At 42.9% G+C, this 13,120-nt stretch overlaps 1 protein-coding gene across 13 annotated transcripts in view; it reads right to left on the bottom strand.

Annotated features, from left to right (window-relative positions):
* Window positions 1–12,288, bottom strand: part of Birc6 (baculoviral IAP repeat containing 6) — a 174,909-nt gene extending 162,621 nt beyond the window's left edge. For 11 of the 13 annotated variants that reach the window (XM_076942275.1, XM_076942278.1, XM_076942279.1 and 8 more), the window contains exon 1: window positions 11,435–12,252. In XM_076942275.1, the coding sequence (XP_076798390.1) occupies window positions 11,435–11,783 (349 nt within the window). In that variant the 5' untranslated portion in view covers window positions 11,784–12,252. Of the gene's footprint in view, window positions 1–11,434 lie in introns of all 13 variants that reach the window. The other 2 variants (XR_013113310.1, XR_013113309.1) reach the window with 2 other exon arrangements.
* Between the last annotated feature and the right edge of the window lie 832 nt (window positions 12,289–13,120).

Genomic DNA, 13,120 nt, shown 5'->3' with positions numbered 1-13,120 from the left:
AATTTATTTACAGACAGTTATGGATTCTTTGAACAACATCAGATGCAGAAGTTAGTCCTCACATATTGCTTTAGCCACCTAAGATCTCATCCCATCTAACTTAAATGTTATCACCACCTGGCATACTATACAGTCAGTCAGTCAGTCGGTCGGTCTCTCTCTCGGTCGGTCAGTCGGTCGGTCGGTCTCTCTCTCTCTCTCTCTCTCTCTCTCTCTCTCTCTCTCTCTCTCTCTCCCTCCCTCCCTCCCTCCCTCCCTTCCTCTCTCCATGTGTGTATAAGAAAGCTCTTCCCATTAAGCCATGAGATGTAGGAAAAGCAAGTACTGTAATGACTAAATCCCCAGGACTCCACACACAATGTCAACTATTCTACATGACTTTTAAAACCTTTTAACATATACACTAAGGTCCAACAAGGTGAAGTTTGTTTCTAATACACATGAAACATACATACTTTTAGGAATGACACTAACTCAGATCTGCAATGCTCCATCTTTTCTCCCTTCCTCCCTAGTATGAGGTCATTCTCTTCTGTAACAGTGAAAAGTGATTCAGAGAAAACGAAAATGAAAAGAAAAACTATCAGAAGACTTAGATAATTATAAAAACCAATCAAAATAAATAAATACTAAAAAAAAAAAAAAAAAAAAGCAACCAAGCCAGGAAGGGTAGTGCACCCATGTAATCCCACCACTTGAGAGGCCGAAGAAGGAGGAACATAAAGTTGAGACCAGCCTGGGTTACATATCAAGACTACATCATAAACAAACATATGGATGGGTTGTTACTATAACTAACTGGCAAGGGATGCCACAAAGCAGCAGAGTGCTTGCCCAGCATGCACCAGGCCCCAGGGTCAACCGGTGTCCAGTACAGCAAAAATAAATAAAACTAAAAACAACAGAAACTTAGCCTCTGCCGTATAGCCTACTACTTATAAGAACATACCACACATAGTCGCTATCTGCAATTCTTAATATAGAGCATATGTTACTAACAAAAACTTAGGAAGCTTTTCTAAAAGAAAAAATAAATATTGAAGGACAAACTAAATTCTAGTAAAAAGAAACAACTAAACAGGGTACAATTCTGTTAATAGAGTGCTATCTAGCATGCAAAAAGCTCCAGGTTCAACTGCCAGCACCCCATAAGCAGAAAATGGTGGCAACTACCAGTATTTTCACCACTGAGGAGGTGGAGGCAGCAGAATCAGAAATGAGGACAGCCTGGGCTACAGAAGGCCCTGCCTCAAACAAACAAAAACTGTAGTTTACTTTAGACATACCAAGTAAATTTGCTCACTTTAAGGTCTTACATTCAAAGATGAACCGGGCTCAATAGGACCAGTTAGCACACTTTTAAGGAAAAACAGAAAGTACGCTGGACTCTATTCCAGACCATTTAAATCCCTATAGAGATGCCCAGATCATTGAAAGCCCCTCAGTGACTACAATGACAACACAGCTGACAACCTTTTTTAATTTTTCCTGTCTGTCTGTCTGTCTATCTATCTATCTATCTATCTATCTATCTATCTATCTATCTGATGTGAGGACACTGCATCTATCTATCTATCTATCTATCTATCTATCTATCTACCTACCTACCTACCTACCTACCTACCTATCTATCTATCTATCTATCTATCTGATGTGAGGACACTGCAGCTGTCTTCAGACACACCAGAAGAGTGCATCAGATTCCATTACAGGTGGTTGTGAGCCACCATGTAGTTGCTGGGAATTGAACTCAGGACCTCTGGAAAAGCAGTCAGTGCTCTTAACCTCTGAACCATCTCTCCAGTCCCACAGCTGGCATCTTTATGGTGGCATATGCTTGTCTTTCTCCTCCTTTTAAGGCAAAGAGGAGTAGTAAAGTCAAGAAGCTTTAATCTCTGCACATAATAAATCTTAAAGGAAATGGTCCCATCTTCCTCACTCTAATATGCACATCATTTCCCAATCCCACCCAAAAAAAACAAAAGGCAATAGTTACCTCTTTCTTCTGACACGCATGCCTAGCTTAACACTCAAGCTGGTTCACAATTACACCTTGCTTCCTGGAAATATGTCACAAACTGTTTCATAAGCATGTACTTCATTCTTCTTATTTGTATCTCCAGTGGCTCCTGTCCATTCCTTGTATTTAAAGTGCTGTAGTTTAGAAAGGTTTTTATATTATCTTATCAGATGATATTATCTGGGTCAGTATTATTAGCCCATTTTTTTTTTTTTTTTTATGTGCATTGGCATTTAGCCCTTAAGTATGTCTGTGTGAAGATGTCAGAACTCCTGGAGCTGGAATTACAGACAGTGGTGAGCTGCGATGTGAGTGCTGGGAATGAAACCTGGATCCTCTCAAAGAGCAGCCAATGCTTTTAACCACTGAATCATCTCTCCGACCCCCCTCACTGGTCCACTTTAAGATACTAATCTAAAGTATTTGCCAAGGGCACCATTATTATAGCCATAAGCAATAGGATGTTCACCTGTCCAACGCTTTTACATGGAGTTACACTAAAGAAACCTGCAGTTTTTATGCTACATTCCTTAGGACTAAGTACTAAATAATCAACAATTTTAGCACATCTAGAGCTTTTCACTTCTACACAGATAAAATTATATCTATCCTATATGGTCCTTCCCAAGCTCCCACTGGAAAGACAATAAGAAAATAAGGCATTAAACAAAAAATATAAAACAAAGTCAGAAGGACTGGAAAGTTAACTAGGAGGTATGAACACTGGCTGGGCTTCAGAAGGATGTAGGTTCAATTTCCAGCACCAACATGGCAGCTCACAGCTGTTAAGTCCAGCTCCAGGGAATCTGAAACATATACATGCATTCAGGCAGAGTACTCATATAAAACGAGATGAAATTTAGGTGAGGAGACTACAATAACAAAACTTTAGTTGAAGGCAGATGTTAGAGAATCAACTTGTTCCCTACTTGTCTAAACCACTCTCCTTCGTTTGCTCTAGCCCTGCTGGTCCTTCCCCCAACCTGAACTCTAAGTTTGGGGGCTCGGTATTTGTTTGTTACTGTGTTTACATAATATGAGGGTGACAGGAGCTCTCCCAGAGGACCTTTGGACCCCAGGGGGGAGAAGTCTTTTAATCAGCTGCCCTGGCTCTTTTCTAACTTAGACCATGGTTGTGCTCATCACCACTTCCCAAGCCCAAGGCTGCACTAGGACAAGGTGATCACCCTATCTTGTAAAAGATCTGACTGACAGTCCTTTTTTGGTGTGGCCGTCCCTCACCTACTCATTTGGAGATCTCCCTGGTAGAAAGCCAGGGGGACTAAGTGGCATCCATACATGCATGACATGAAGTGGGATTTCCCTCCTTTTCTCCACACCCATCGAAAGCCTTCATTTTAGCTATCTGACCCCTGTGTTGGCAGCCCTCTGTTCTAATCCTATCTTCCCCATCTTTGTCTCTTCTTACGATACTAAGTTATTGTCTCAGAGTTTTGTTGTTGTTTTTTTTTTGTTTGTTTGTTTGGTTGGTTGGTTGGTTGGTTTGGTTTGGTTTGGTTTGGTTTGGTTTGGTTTTTTCGAGACAGGGTTTCTCTGTGTAGCTCTGGCTGTCCTGGAACTCTGTAGACCAGGCTGGCCTTGAACTCAGAAATCCACCTGTCTCTGTCTTCCAAGTGCTGGGATTAAAGGCGTTCTCCACCACCGCCCAGCTGTCTCAGAGTTTTTAACTCCAACCTTCTTGTTCATTGTACAAAGTTCTTCTTTAGGGCACAGTTTTGTAACATGACATTTATCTGAAGAAAATATCAAAAACTTAAAAATTAAAAACTGAAAATGTCAGGCAGTGGTGACACACACCTTTAATCCCAGAACTTAGGAGGCAGAGGCAGGTGAATCTTTGAGTTTGAGGCCATCCTGGTCTACACAGTGAGTTCCAAGACAACCAAAAGCTTATATATGAGTATGCATTCAGGCATTTCTTGAATAGTAGGAAATAGTCCAGATTATGTCATAATGAAACATCAATGTGTATAGTAGATATATGCTAATAAAAAACCAATAATCTGGCAGACAAGATGCCTCAACAGATAAGAGCACATACCAACAAGCCCGAGCCTAATCATTTCCCTGGAACCCACACAAGCAGGATAGGACCAACTTGTGCAAGTTGTCCTCTGACCTCCACAAGTACAATGGTTTGAGTGTGTTCTCTCTCTCCCTCTCCCTCCTCCCTCACACATACACATACACACACAAGCACATGCACATACAGAAATAAATGTAAAAAAAATTAATGTTAATCATCAAAAGCAGCTCTTGATGTGTATAGCTAAGAGGTAGAATACTTGCCTAGAACTGGCAAAAGCCTGGTGCAAAACAAGAGCTGTGTAAGGAGAAAAAATATATCCAATTTAAATTCTAATAAAGCTGGACTAGAGCACAGAGACCTTAAAAAGCTGGAAACACTGTATAATTTTCTTTCCTTCTTTTTTCTTTCTTTTTTTTTTAAACAGGGTCTCTCTAAGTAACCCTGGCTGTCCTAAAGCTAACTATGTAGACCAGGTTGGCCTGGAATTCCTAAGAGTTCCTGCCTCTGCCTTTGCCTCCCAAGTGTAAAAGATGAGCCACCACGCATGGCCAGCACAATTTTCTCCCAAGTTCTGCCTACCTGGAAACAGAAAAATCTTCTCAAGGGAAATATTCACCAGGGAAAGTAGAGGTAGGCTGATCTCTGAGTTCAACACCTGTCAGAGCTACATAGTAAGACCTTGTTCTCAAAATACCAAAAGATTCTCAGAAATGTTTAGCTTCAAACAAATACTGTGTAGCCCATCTTCTTTCCCCTGCAACACAGATCTAGAACCACTTTGGAAATTTAAGCTATCAGACTTCTTCATACAAATATATATATATATATATATATATATATATATATATATATATATATATATATATATATATAATATTAATGCCCATATATGTATATCACAATTATGAACATATACTACATGATTGATGTATACATACGTAACTAGTTATATAACAACCTTAACTTCATTCTGATATTCAGCCTCACCAATATACTTAAAAGATATTTATCCAGGGGTGGAAAAATGTCTCAACAGTTAGAACCACTTGATATTCTCACAGAAGACCTGGACTCAGTTCCCAGGATCAATATAATGGCTCACAACAATCTATAACTCCAGTTCCAGTGATTCCAATGCCCTCAAATGGCTTACTTAGGGACTGCACACACATGGTGCACATTCAGGCAAAACACTCATATACACAAAAATAAAAATAAATCTTTTCCAGAAAGAAGTGTTTTATTCAGGGCTAGAAATAAAAGCTCACTGGTAAAAACACCTGCCTACATGTGCAAGGGACCAAGATTTAATCTCCAGTAGGAGGTGGAGGGAACAGAAAAAAATAGAAATGTTTATCAAAATGTAAATAAGGTTATCACATTCATATTTCCATCTATATTTGAATAACATCTACCTTCTATACCTAAACATTAAGCTAATGAAATGTTTTAAATAATCAAGAGAAGCATGACAATACTTCTTTAAAATATTATTTATATTATTTATTATTATTTATACGAGTACACTGTAGCTGTCTTCAGACACACCAGAAGATCCCATTACAGATGGTTGTGAGCTACCATGTGGTTGCTGGGAATTGAACTTGGGACCTCTGGAAGAGCAGTTAGTGCCCTTAACTGCTGAGCCATCTCTCCAACCCAAGCAAGACAATACTAAAGACACAAAAGACACACAACTGGCATTCATTCACTCAGTACCTACTATACGTTTGATGTATTTAGGGTCTAACCACTTAGTCTTTACATGCATCATACTAAGTGAAGAAGCTGAGATTCTTCAAAACCCATGGATACCTGACAAAGCTGCCTCTGAATAGCGTCAAAAGAACTTTAAAAAATAAATAAATAAATAAATAAATAAATTATCACTACAACATATACTGGTAGTGGGGGTGCTATTTCAGTAAACAAGAGAAAAATCAACAATAGAAGACACTTCCATAGTTAACTATAACCTTAAAAGGCAAAAACTAGATGAATTGTACAAGATAGTACAAAGTGGTAAATTAGGATAAATGGTTCATATTTCAGATAAGTTTAGAAGACAAAGAGTATGAAAAGGTCTTAGGTAAAAGAAACCTGCTATTTACAAGGATTGCAAATAAAAGTGGGGAATACTTTTTTGTGGTGTGGTTGTTGTTTTAGTACTTACTGGTAAATACACTATTATAAGTGATAGACAGTCAGACAGACAGAGCCAGCTTAAATCCTCACAACTAAAACTATTGTTACCACCATTTTGCAAATGAGGGAATTGGAAAAGAAATGTTGTGATGTAGTCAAGGTTACAAAGTCATTAAGATGAAACTCGCTACTTCCCATTATGCTAAAGTTCATGAATAAAAAATGGCTAGAAAGGTGCCTACCTAGTATATATAAACAATATGGTCAAATGGTGAATGAAGTTTTAGTTTTTAAAATCCAGTCATGGTCTGGGGTATACAGCTTAATGGTGAAGTGCTTGTCTAACATGGGCTTCTCCCTGCTGGGAGAAGGCGGCAGGGGACACAAAGTCAGCAAAACTGAGGGGGTGCTGAGCACCCTTGGATCCCAGTACTAAGGAGCCAGAGACAGGCAGACAGGAGTTTGAAGCCAGCCTGATCTACATGGTAGCGCCAGGCCAACCAAGGATACACTGTATCAAAGAAGGAAGAAAAGAGGGAAGAAAGGGAACAAACAAACAAACAAAACAAGATTGAGCAAGGTTTAACAGCACTTGTTAGGTGCAAGCAGCAGGAACTTTGTCAAATTCTTCCTACACTACACAAGCTGTGGCACCACCTTTTCTGGCTAACTGGATCTCCAAGCTAAGATATGTTCTAGGTCTTAAAATCTGAGTGAGGTAGGGTATGACAGGTAGCTCACACTTATAATCCCAACACTTGGGAAGCCTGGGCTAGAGTAATACTCTAACACAAAACAAAACCACACAAATCCTGAGGAAGATTAAGATTAGACCAGACTAGAGAAATGGCTCAGCAGTTAAAAGAGTACTGGCTGCTCTTCCAGAGGTCCTGAGTTCAATTCCCAGCCACCAAGTGGTGGCTCACAACCATCTGTAATGGAATCAGATGCCCTCCTCTAGTGTGTCTGAAGACAGCTTCAGTATACTCATATAAATAAAATAAATAAATCTAAAAAAAAAAAAAAAAATCCTTTAGCCGGGTAGTGGTGGCGCATGCCTTTAATCCCAGCACTTGGGAGGCAGAGGCAGGTGGATTTCTGAGTTCGAGGCCAGCCTGGTCTACAGAGTGAGTTCCAGTACAGTCAGAGCTACACGGAGAAACCCTGTCTCAAAAAACAATCAAACAAACAAAACCTTAAAAAAAAAAAAAAAAAAAAAAAAAAAAAAAAAGAGTAGCCCACCTAGTTAACTAGAGGAAACTGGTACATTCCAAGAAAGAGTAAACGTACTATAAGAAAATTAGCTGGCAGTGGTAGTACACACCTTTGATGGCAGCACTTGGGAGGCAGAGGTGGGAGTTCAAGGGCACTCTAGTCTAGAGAGTGAGTTCCAGGATTCTCTGAGCTACACACAGAGAAAACCTGTCTCATAAAACTGGAAGAAAAAAAAAAAAGAAAGAAAGAAAGAAAGAAAGAAAGAAAGAAAGAAAGAAAAGAAATCCACTTCACAAAAATGGCAAAAGACTGAAGAAGAGCTCATGGTTGGGGGGGTGGGGGGGGAGAAATCATTGAACGCCAATGACTCATCAGCCAAACTCTTCAAACCCCTTAACTTTTTAATATGTGAATATTTTGTCCACATAAATGGAAGTGCACCACATGTGTACATAGTCCACAGAGGACAAAAAAAGGGTATCAGATCCCCTGCAACAACTAGATTTAGAGACAGTTGTAAGCCACCATGCTGGGATCTACACCTGGGTCCTCCTCCAAAAAGCACCTGCTACTAACTTCTCGGCCATCTCTCCAGTCTCCAGTCTCCAGAATACTTTTTAAGAGGTCTCTTTATTTATTTATATATATATATATATATATATATATATATATATATATATATATATATATATTGTGGCTGGCCTGGAACTCACCAAGCTGACTTCACCTTCCTGAATGCTGTTAAAGTCACCATACTCAGCTTCCACAATAGTAACTTTTTTTTTTTGGGGGGGGGGGGTTGTTTGTTGGTTGGTTAGTTGGTTGGTTTGGTTTGGTTTTTTAAAACAGGATTTCTCTATGTAGCCCTAGGTGTCCACAAACTCACTCTGTAGAGAGGGAAAATATTAACTCTTACATACTGTAATAGGGAACAAAAATACTTGCCTATCCTGTATATCCTGACAACTCTTAATCTGGTAAAAAGTATATTTATAAAGACTTTACATCAGATACAGGTAATTTGAAAACATGGATCAAGAGAGAGTTTAAAAATTATCACCACACTCAGGAGGGGCAGGCAGAGGTGGGCGGATCTCCTAGTTCAAGGCCACCCTGGTCTACAGAGTGAGTTCCAGGACAGCCAAGGCTACACAGAGAAACCCTGTCCAGAGGTGGGGAGATTATCAATTTGAACTAAAACTGAGTAACTATATGTAAATCTTGCTCCAATTCTTTAACTTCCAGTCTACACTAACAAGCTACCCACACCTCTACAAACTCAATCCCAATATTATTACTGTTACCCAATAAAATTCCATATGGTTACCCAATTATTTATCCCCTCAGACAAAGATATCGTTCAATAGTTCAGAAAAGAAGGTAGCTCACGTCCCTTGGATTGAAAAGGAAGCTATATTAGGACCATGGTCACTCACAGTAGCTATTTGCTATTTCTCAGAACTATTACCTACAAAATAGCTACATATTATTCCAAGTTAAACATGGAGTGCAGTATTCCTGTCCCCATCATTTACACACAAATATCCTACAGCCTCTGTTAAGCATAATTCGTAAGAAACTTTAGTTCTCATTTGTAAAATGTTTCAGAATTGATCTACTGTTACTTCCAACTGCTTTCCCACAGTCCTTTTATTGTTAGCCCTAAACTTTCCTCTATGTGTGTGTGTGAGACAGAGAACCAGAGAGATGCTAGGAAGCTAACTTAGGTCCACTGGAAAAGCAGCAAGTGCTGTTAAACACTAAGCCATCTCTCCAGCTACATTTTAATCACATACTCAATCCTTCTACAAGTGCATATCCTTCAGTGTTGTCTAATAAATCTATTTTTGCATTCATATTATACACATTCAACCCTCTTCCTTTAACACTAAGGTGAATATTTTCTTTCTGTTTATAGCAGGTAAATATAAAACCATTTAAACAACCCTGACACACATTATTGTTCTGAAACATGGCCTCCAGCCACAAAAAAAAAAAAAAAAAATCCAATTAAACTATTTAAAACACCTGTACTCTTGTTAATAACGCTTTCTGTAGAAACCCTAACACTTAGGCTGGAGAAAAGCCTCATACCTGAAGAGTCTGCTACTTTCCCAGAGGACCAGATCTCCAGTCCAGACACCCAAGTCAAGAAACTCACAAGGGCGCCTGCACTCATGCCAAACACTCAAACACACATTTATATACATAAATAAAAGTAAAACAAAGAAAAACAAATCCAAGCCTGGAATGCTGGCTCACTCTCTTAAGCCTAGCACTCTGGAGACAGATGCAGGTGGAGCTCCCATTTGAGGCCAGCCATCAAACGTAATTTCCTGTCTAAAAACAAAAACAAAAACCAACCAATGAAAGAAAAAGACACCATTCATCCTAAATTAGAATCATAAAAATATTGGGTAACTGGTTAAAAGTATAGACATGTATGAAAGTGACAAGACCACATTTAAGGTAGGATTCAGGGGAAAGGGGAAAAGGGTCAGTGAAATGTAATTCAGGAGCCAGGGTAAACTTCTGTATTTGCAATGTTTTATTTCTTATGCCAAGTAGGGGAATACATGACCATTTGTAGTAACTCCTTTCCAATAAAAAGAGTCAACTGTTCATGAACACCTCCCTCTCAGACACAGTTAACAACCTGTTATGTCCAGTTGCAGAAAGCAAGCATTGCTACATCTGGGCCATCTGTACTGTCATTTACCTAAGCCAAGAAAAGGGAAATTTACAAGCCAACCACTGAGAACTTTCTCTTAGGCATCTCTTATATATATTACAAGTTTACATGCTGTAACTATACATAGCCAGTTTTCACAAGTCAACAAAAATTAACATCTCTAATTTCATCTTTGTATTCCTAAATTGTCATTTAATCTTATGATATTACTCACACAGTAAGCTTATTCCATATATGTCTGTGTAAAATAACACAAAGTGAATTGGTAGGCAACATAACTACTTCCATTTGGCTAAACGCACTTCGATACAATTTATCTCAGTGAATGAGTTTAAAACCCACTAATACATGAACTTCTCCATTTTAACCTCTAACGACAAAATTAAGGCACCATTCATCCACAAATGAAATGTCATCTCAGCAAATAACTTGGCTAGGGCTATCCCAAAACACTTCAGTCTGTCCACTAAACAAGGTCCATCCTGAAGGTCCATTTCCTGAACCAACGTCTCCACCACCCAAGTGCTCTCCTTCCAGGAGATCCAGACATACTTCCAACTACCAATTTCTAGCTCTCTATGATAAAAACAAGTTGAAAGGGCCTAAAGTTCCACCTAATTACAAGGGGCCTAGGCTTCTGGACACTGAAAGGGTGGGAGCCCGCAGATCTAGGGGACGAGTCTAACCTTCTTTGCACTCTGCAAGTACCATAGTCCAGGAAGCACAGTTCAGGCAGCTAGCCTTCCCCCTCCTACTTCCCTCCCCATCCCCGTCCCCACTCCAGTCCACCTCCAAGCGAAGGCTCAGACCTCGGAGGTCCCCGCACCTACACCTGACGACAGCCAGCGGGCCGCTACTCCTCGGGAAGAGAGGGCAAGACAGCCTGCTTGGAAGCTTCCCGCCCCTTGCCTCCGGCCACCCACCTCTCCCGCCACAGCCAAGTCTACCAGCCCTTCCCTCTAGTCCAGCCCGGAGCTGGTCCAAAACCTGGTCCAAGAGCCCAGCGAGGGCCTGGCCCTCTCCGGCACCGACCTCCAAGGCCTCCTCATCTCTCCCACAGGACCAGGTCGGTCCAGACGCAAAAGGCCCGAAAAGCAACTCGCAGCGCACCAAACCGAGCTCTCCTCCCCAAACGCTGCTGCTTTCAGAGTCCGAAGGTCCTGGCCATAGCTTCCGGGCCTCCCCGATCCTCCCGCTCCCCGCTGCCCCTCCGAGGCCGATCCCGGAGGCTGGGAGGCTTTCTCCACCAGCATCCCGACAACCCGACTCCGCCCGCGGCCGGCCCAGCCCCCGCCCGGCGTGCCGCGCTCACCACTGAGCGCCGAGGCCTGAAGGGTGGCCCCCGACGTGCCGTCGATGACTTTGATGGTCCCGCGGCTGGTGACGGCCAGGATGGCGTTAAGCGCCGGGTGGTAGGAGAGGCTGTGCAGCCCGTCGGCGTCGCAGCGCATGCAGCCATCCCGCAGCACCAGCCACTCGGAGACCCCGGCCGCCCCCGCCCCTGCCGCCGCCGCCGCCGCCGCCGCCGCCGCGGAGGAGCAGCTCGGGCCCGAGGCCTCCGCAGCCGCAGCCGCCATCTTCCGGCCTGCGCTCAGCACAATCACACTGGGAAGCGGCTCAGTGACAGTCCCGGGAGGTGCAGCACCACAGCCAGTCACCATCCGGGGCCAGGGGGCAAAGCGGAGCGCGTTAGCCGGAAGTGAAGTCAAGCGCCTGCACGCACAGGGAACGTCGCCCGCCGGGCGGCCAGGCCGAGCGAGCTCGGAGCTGACGGGGGAGGGGAAAGAGGGCCGCACCAAAAGAAGGACAGGAGTCTAGGGGGCGGAGCATGCGCGGGAGTGCCGACCGGTCCAGAGCGGAGGGAAGCTGATGGAAAATGAGAGAAAGAACAGAAAAGGCGGGGCGGGGGCGGGACCTGGCCTGGTGAACATGCGCAGAAGAGCTCCCAGGGCCCGATAGGCGTGCCTCAGGCGAAGGAGGGGGAGGGGCCTAAAACTGGCGCGGAGCATGCGCAGTAGGGCTCGCGCGTGCCACGCGCTGGTGCTCCAGCCAACCCTGCGTCCTCAACGTCCCAGTTTCTTCCTTCGAGCCCCGGGAGTGGCAGCGGCGGGAGTTCCGCCCTGCGCGTGGCAGGGAGGGGGTTGCTGGGCCCTGTACATTTCCGCTAAGCAAACCCCGGGCCCGCGCGACTTGTCTGGTAGGCCCAGAGGCCCCTTCGTGGTGAGGGCGACTGAGTCCCAGCGGTTCCCAGCGCGCGGGGGACTGGGAATGGGGGAGGCCGTGGAGGTGGAGTAGGGGAGGGAAGGATCCGGAAGCAGGCCTCTATCTCTGCACACTCTGACAAGCCTCTTCTTACACTGAACCTGATTTTTTTTTTTTTTTTTTTTTTTTTTACAACGCCGGCCTTAGTTCCAAATCTTTTACACTTGATCTTAGTCAAAAGTGATAGTTCCAAATCTTTTAATAAACAGAAAAGCTCCTTAATGAGGTGCAGGAGACATTGCAGTTCAGCCTAGTGTACCTCATTGCACAGAATTTACATGATATGGTTTGGGTTTTGGTGGTGTTTCCCCCTTCATGCGATTTTGAAGGATAACTTTCTTAAACTTTATGTTGAAACAGTTAATAGTCAGTCAGTCACTTGTAGTTATAGTGTAACGGTACCTGGGTGTGGTCTGGCATACCTAGAATCCCAGTCTGAAACAGGAATGCTACGGTTCTGGGCAAGCTTGAGCTATTTAACAACATCCTCTCCAAAAAGTTTGAGAGGATTAAAAAAATTGTTTGGTGGGCTAAACAAATGATTCAGCAGCTTAAAGCACTGCTACTCTTACCAGAGGACATCTGGACCTGCGTTCCCAACACTCAAGGTGAATTGCTCTACAGTGTAACTCTAGCTCCAGGGCATCTGACACCCTCTTCTGTAGTCTGTGTGTATTTACACTCACTGGAGTATAGACCCAGAGACACATAATTAGGAGGTGGAGACAAGAGGGCA

Source organism: Arvicanthis niloticus, chromosome 11 (genome assembly GCF_011762505.2).
Source record: "Arvicanthis niloticus isolate mArvNil1 chromosome 11, mArvNil1.pat.X, whole genome shotgun sequence".
Lineage (NCBI taxonomy): Eukaryota > Metazoa > Chordata > Mammalia > Rodentia > Muridae > Arvicanthis > Arvicanthis niloticus.
Note: the sequence above shows the minus strand (reverse complement) of the source record. Positions and strands in the feature narration are given on the sequence as shown.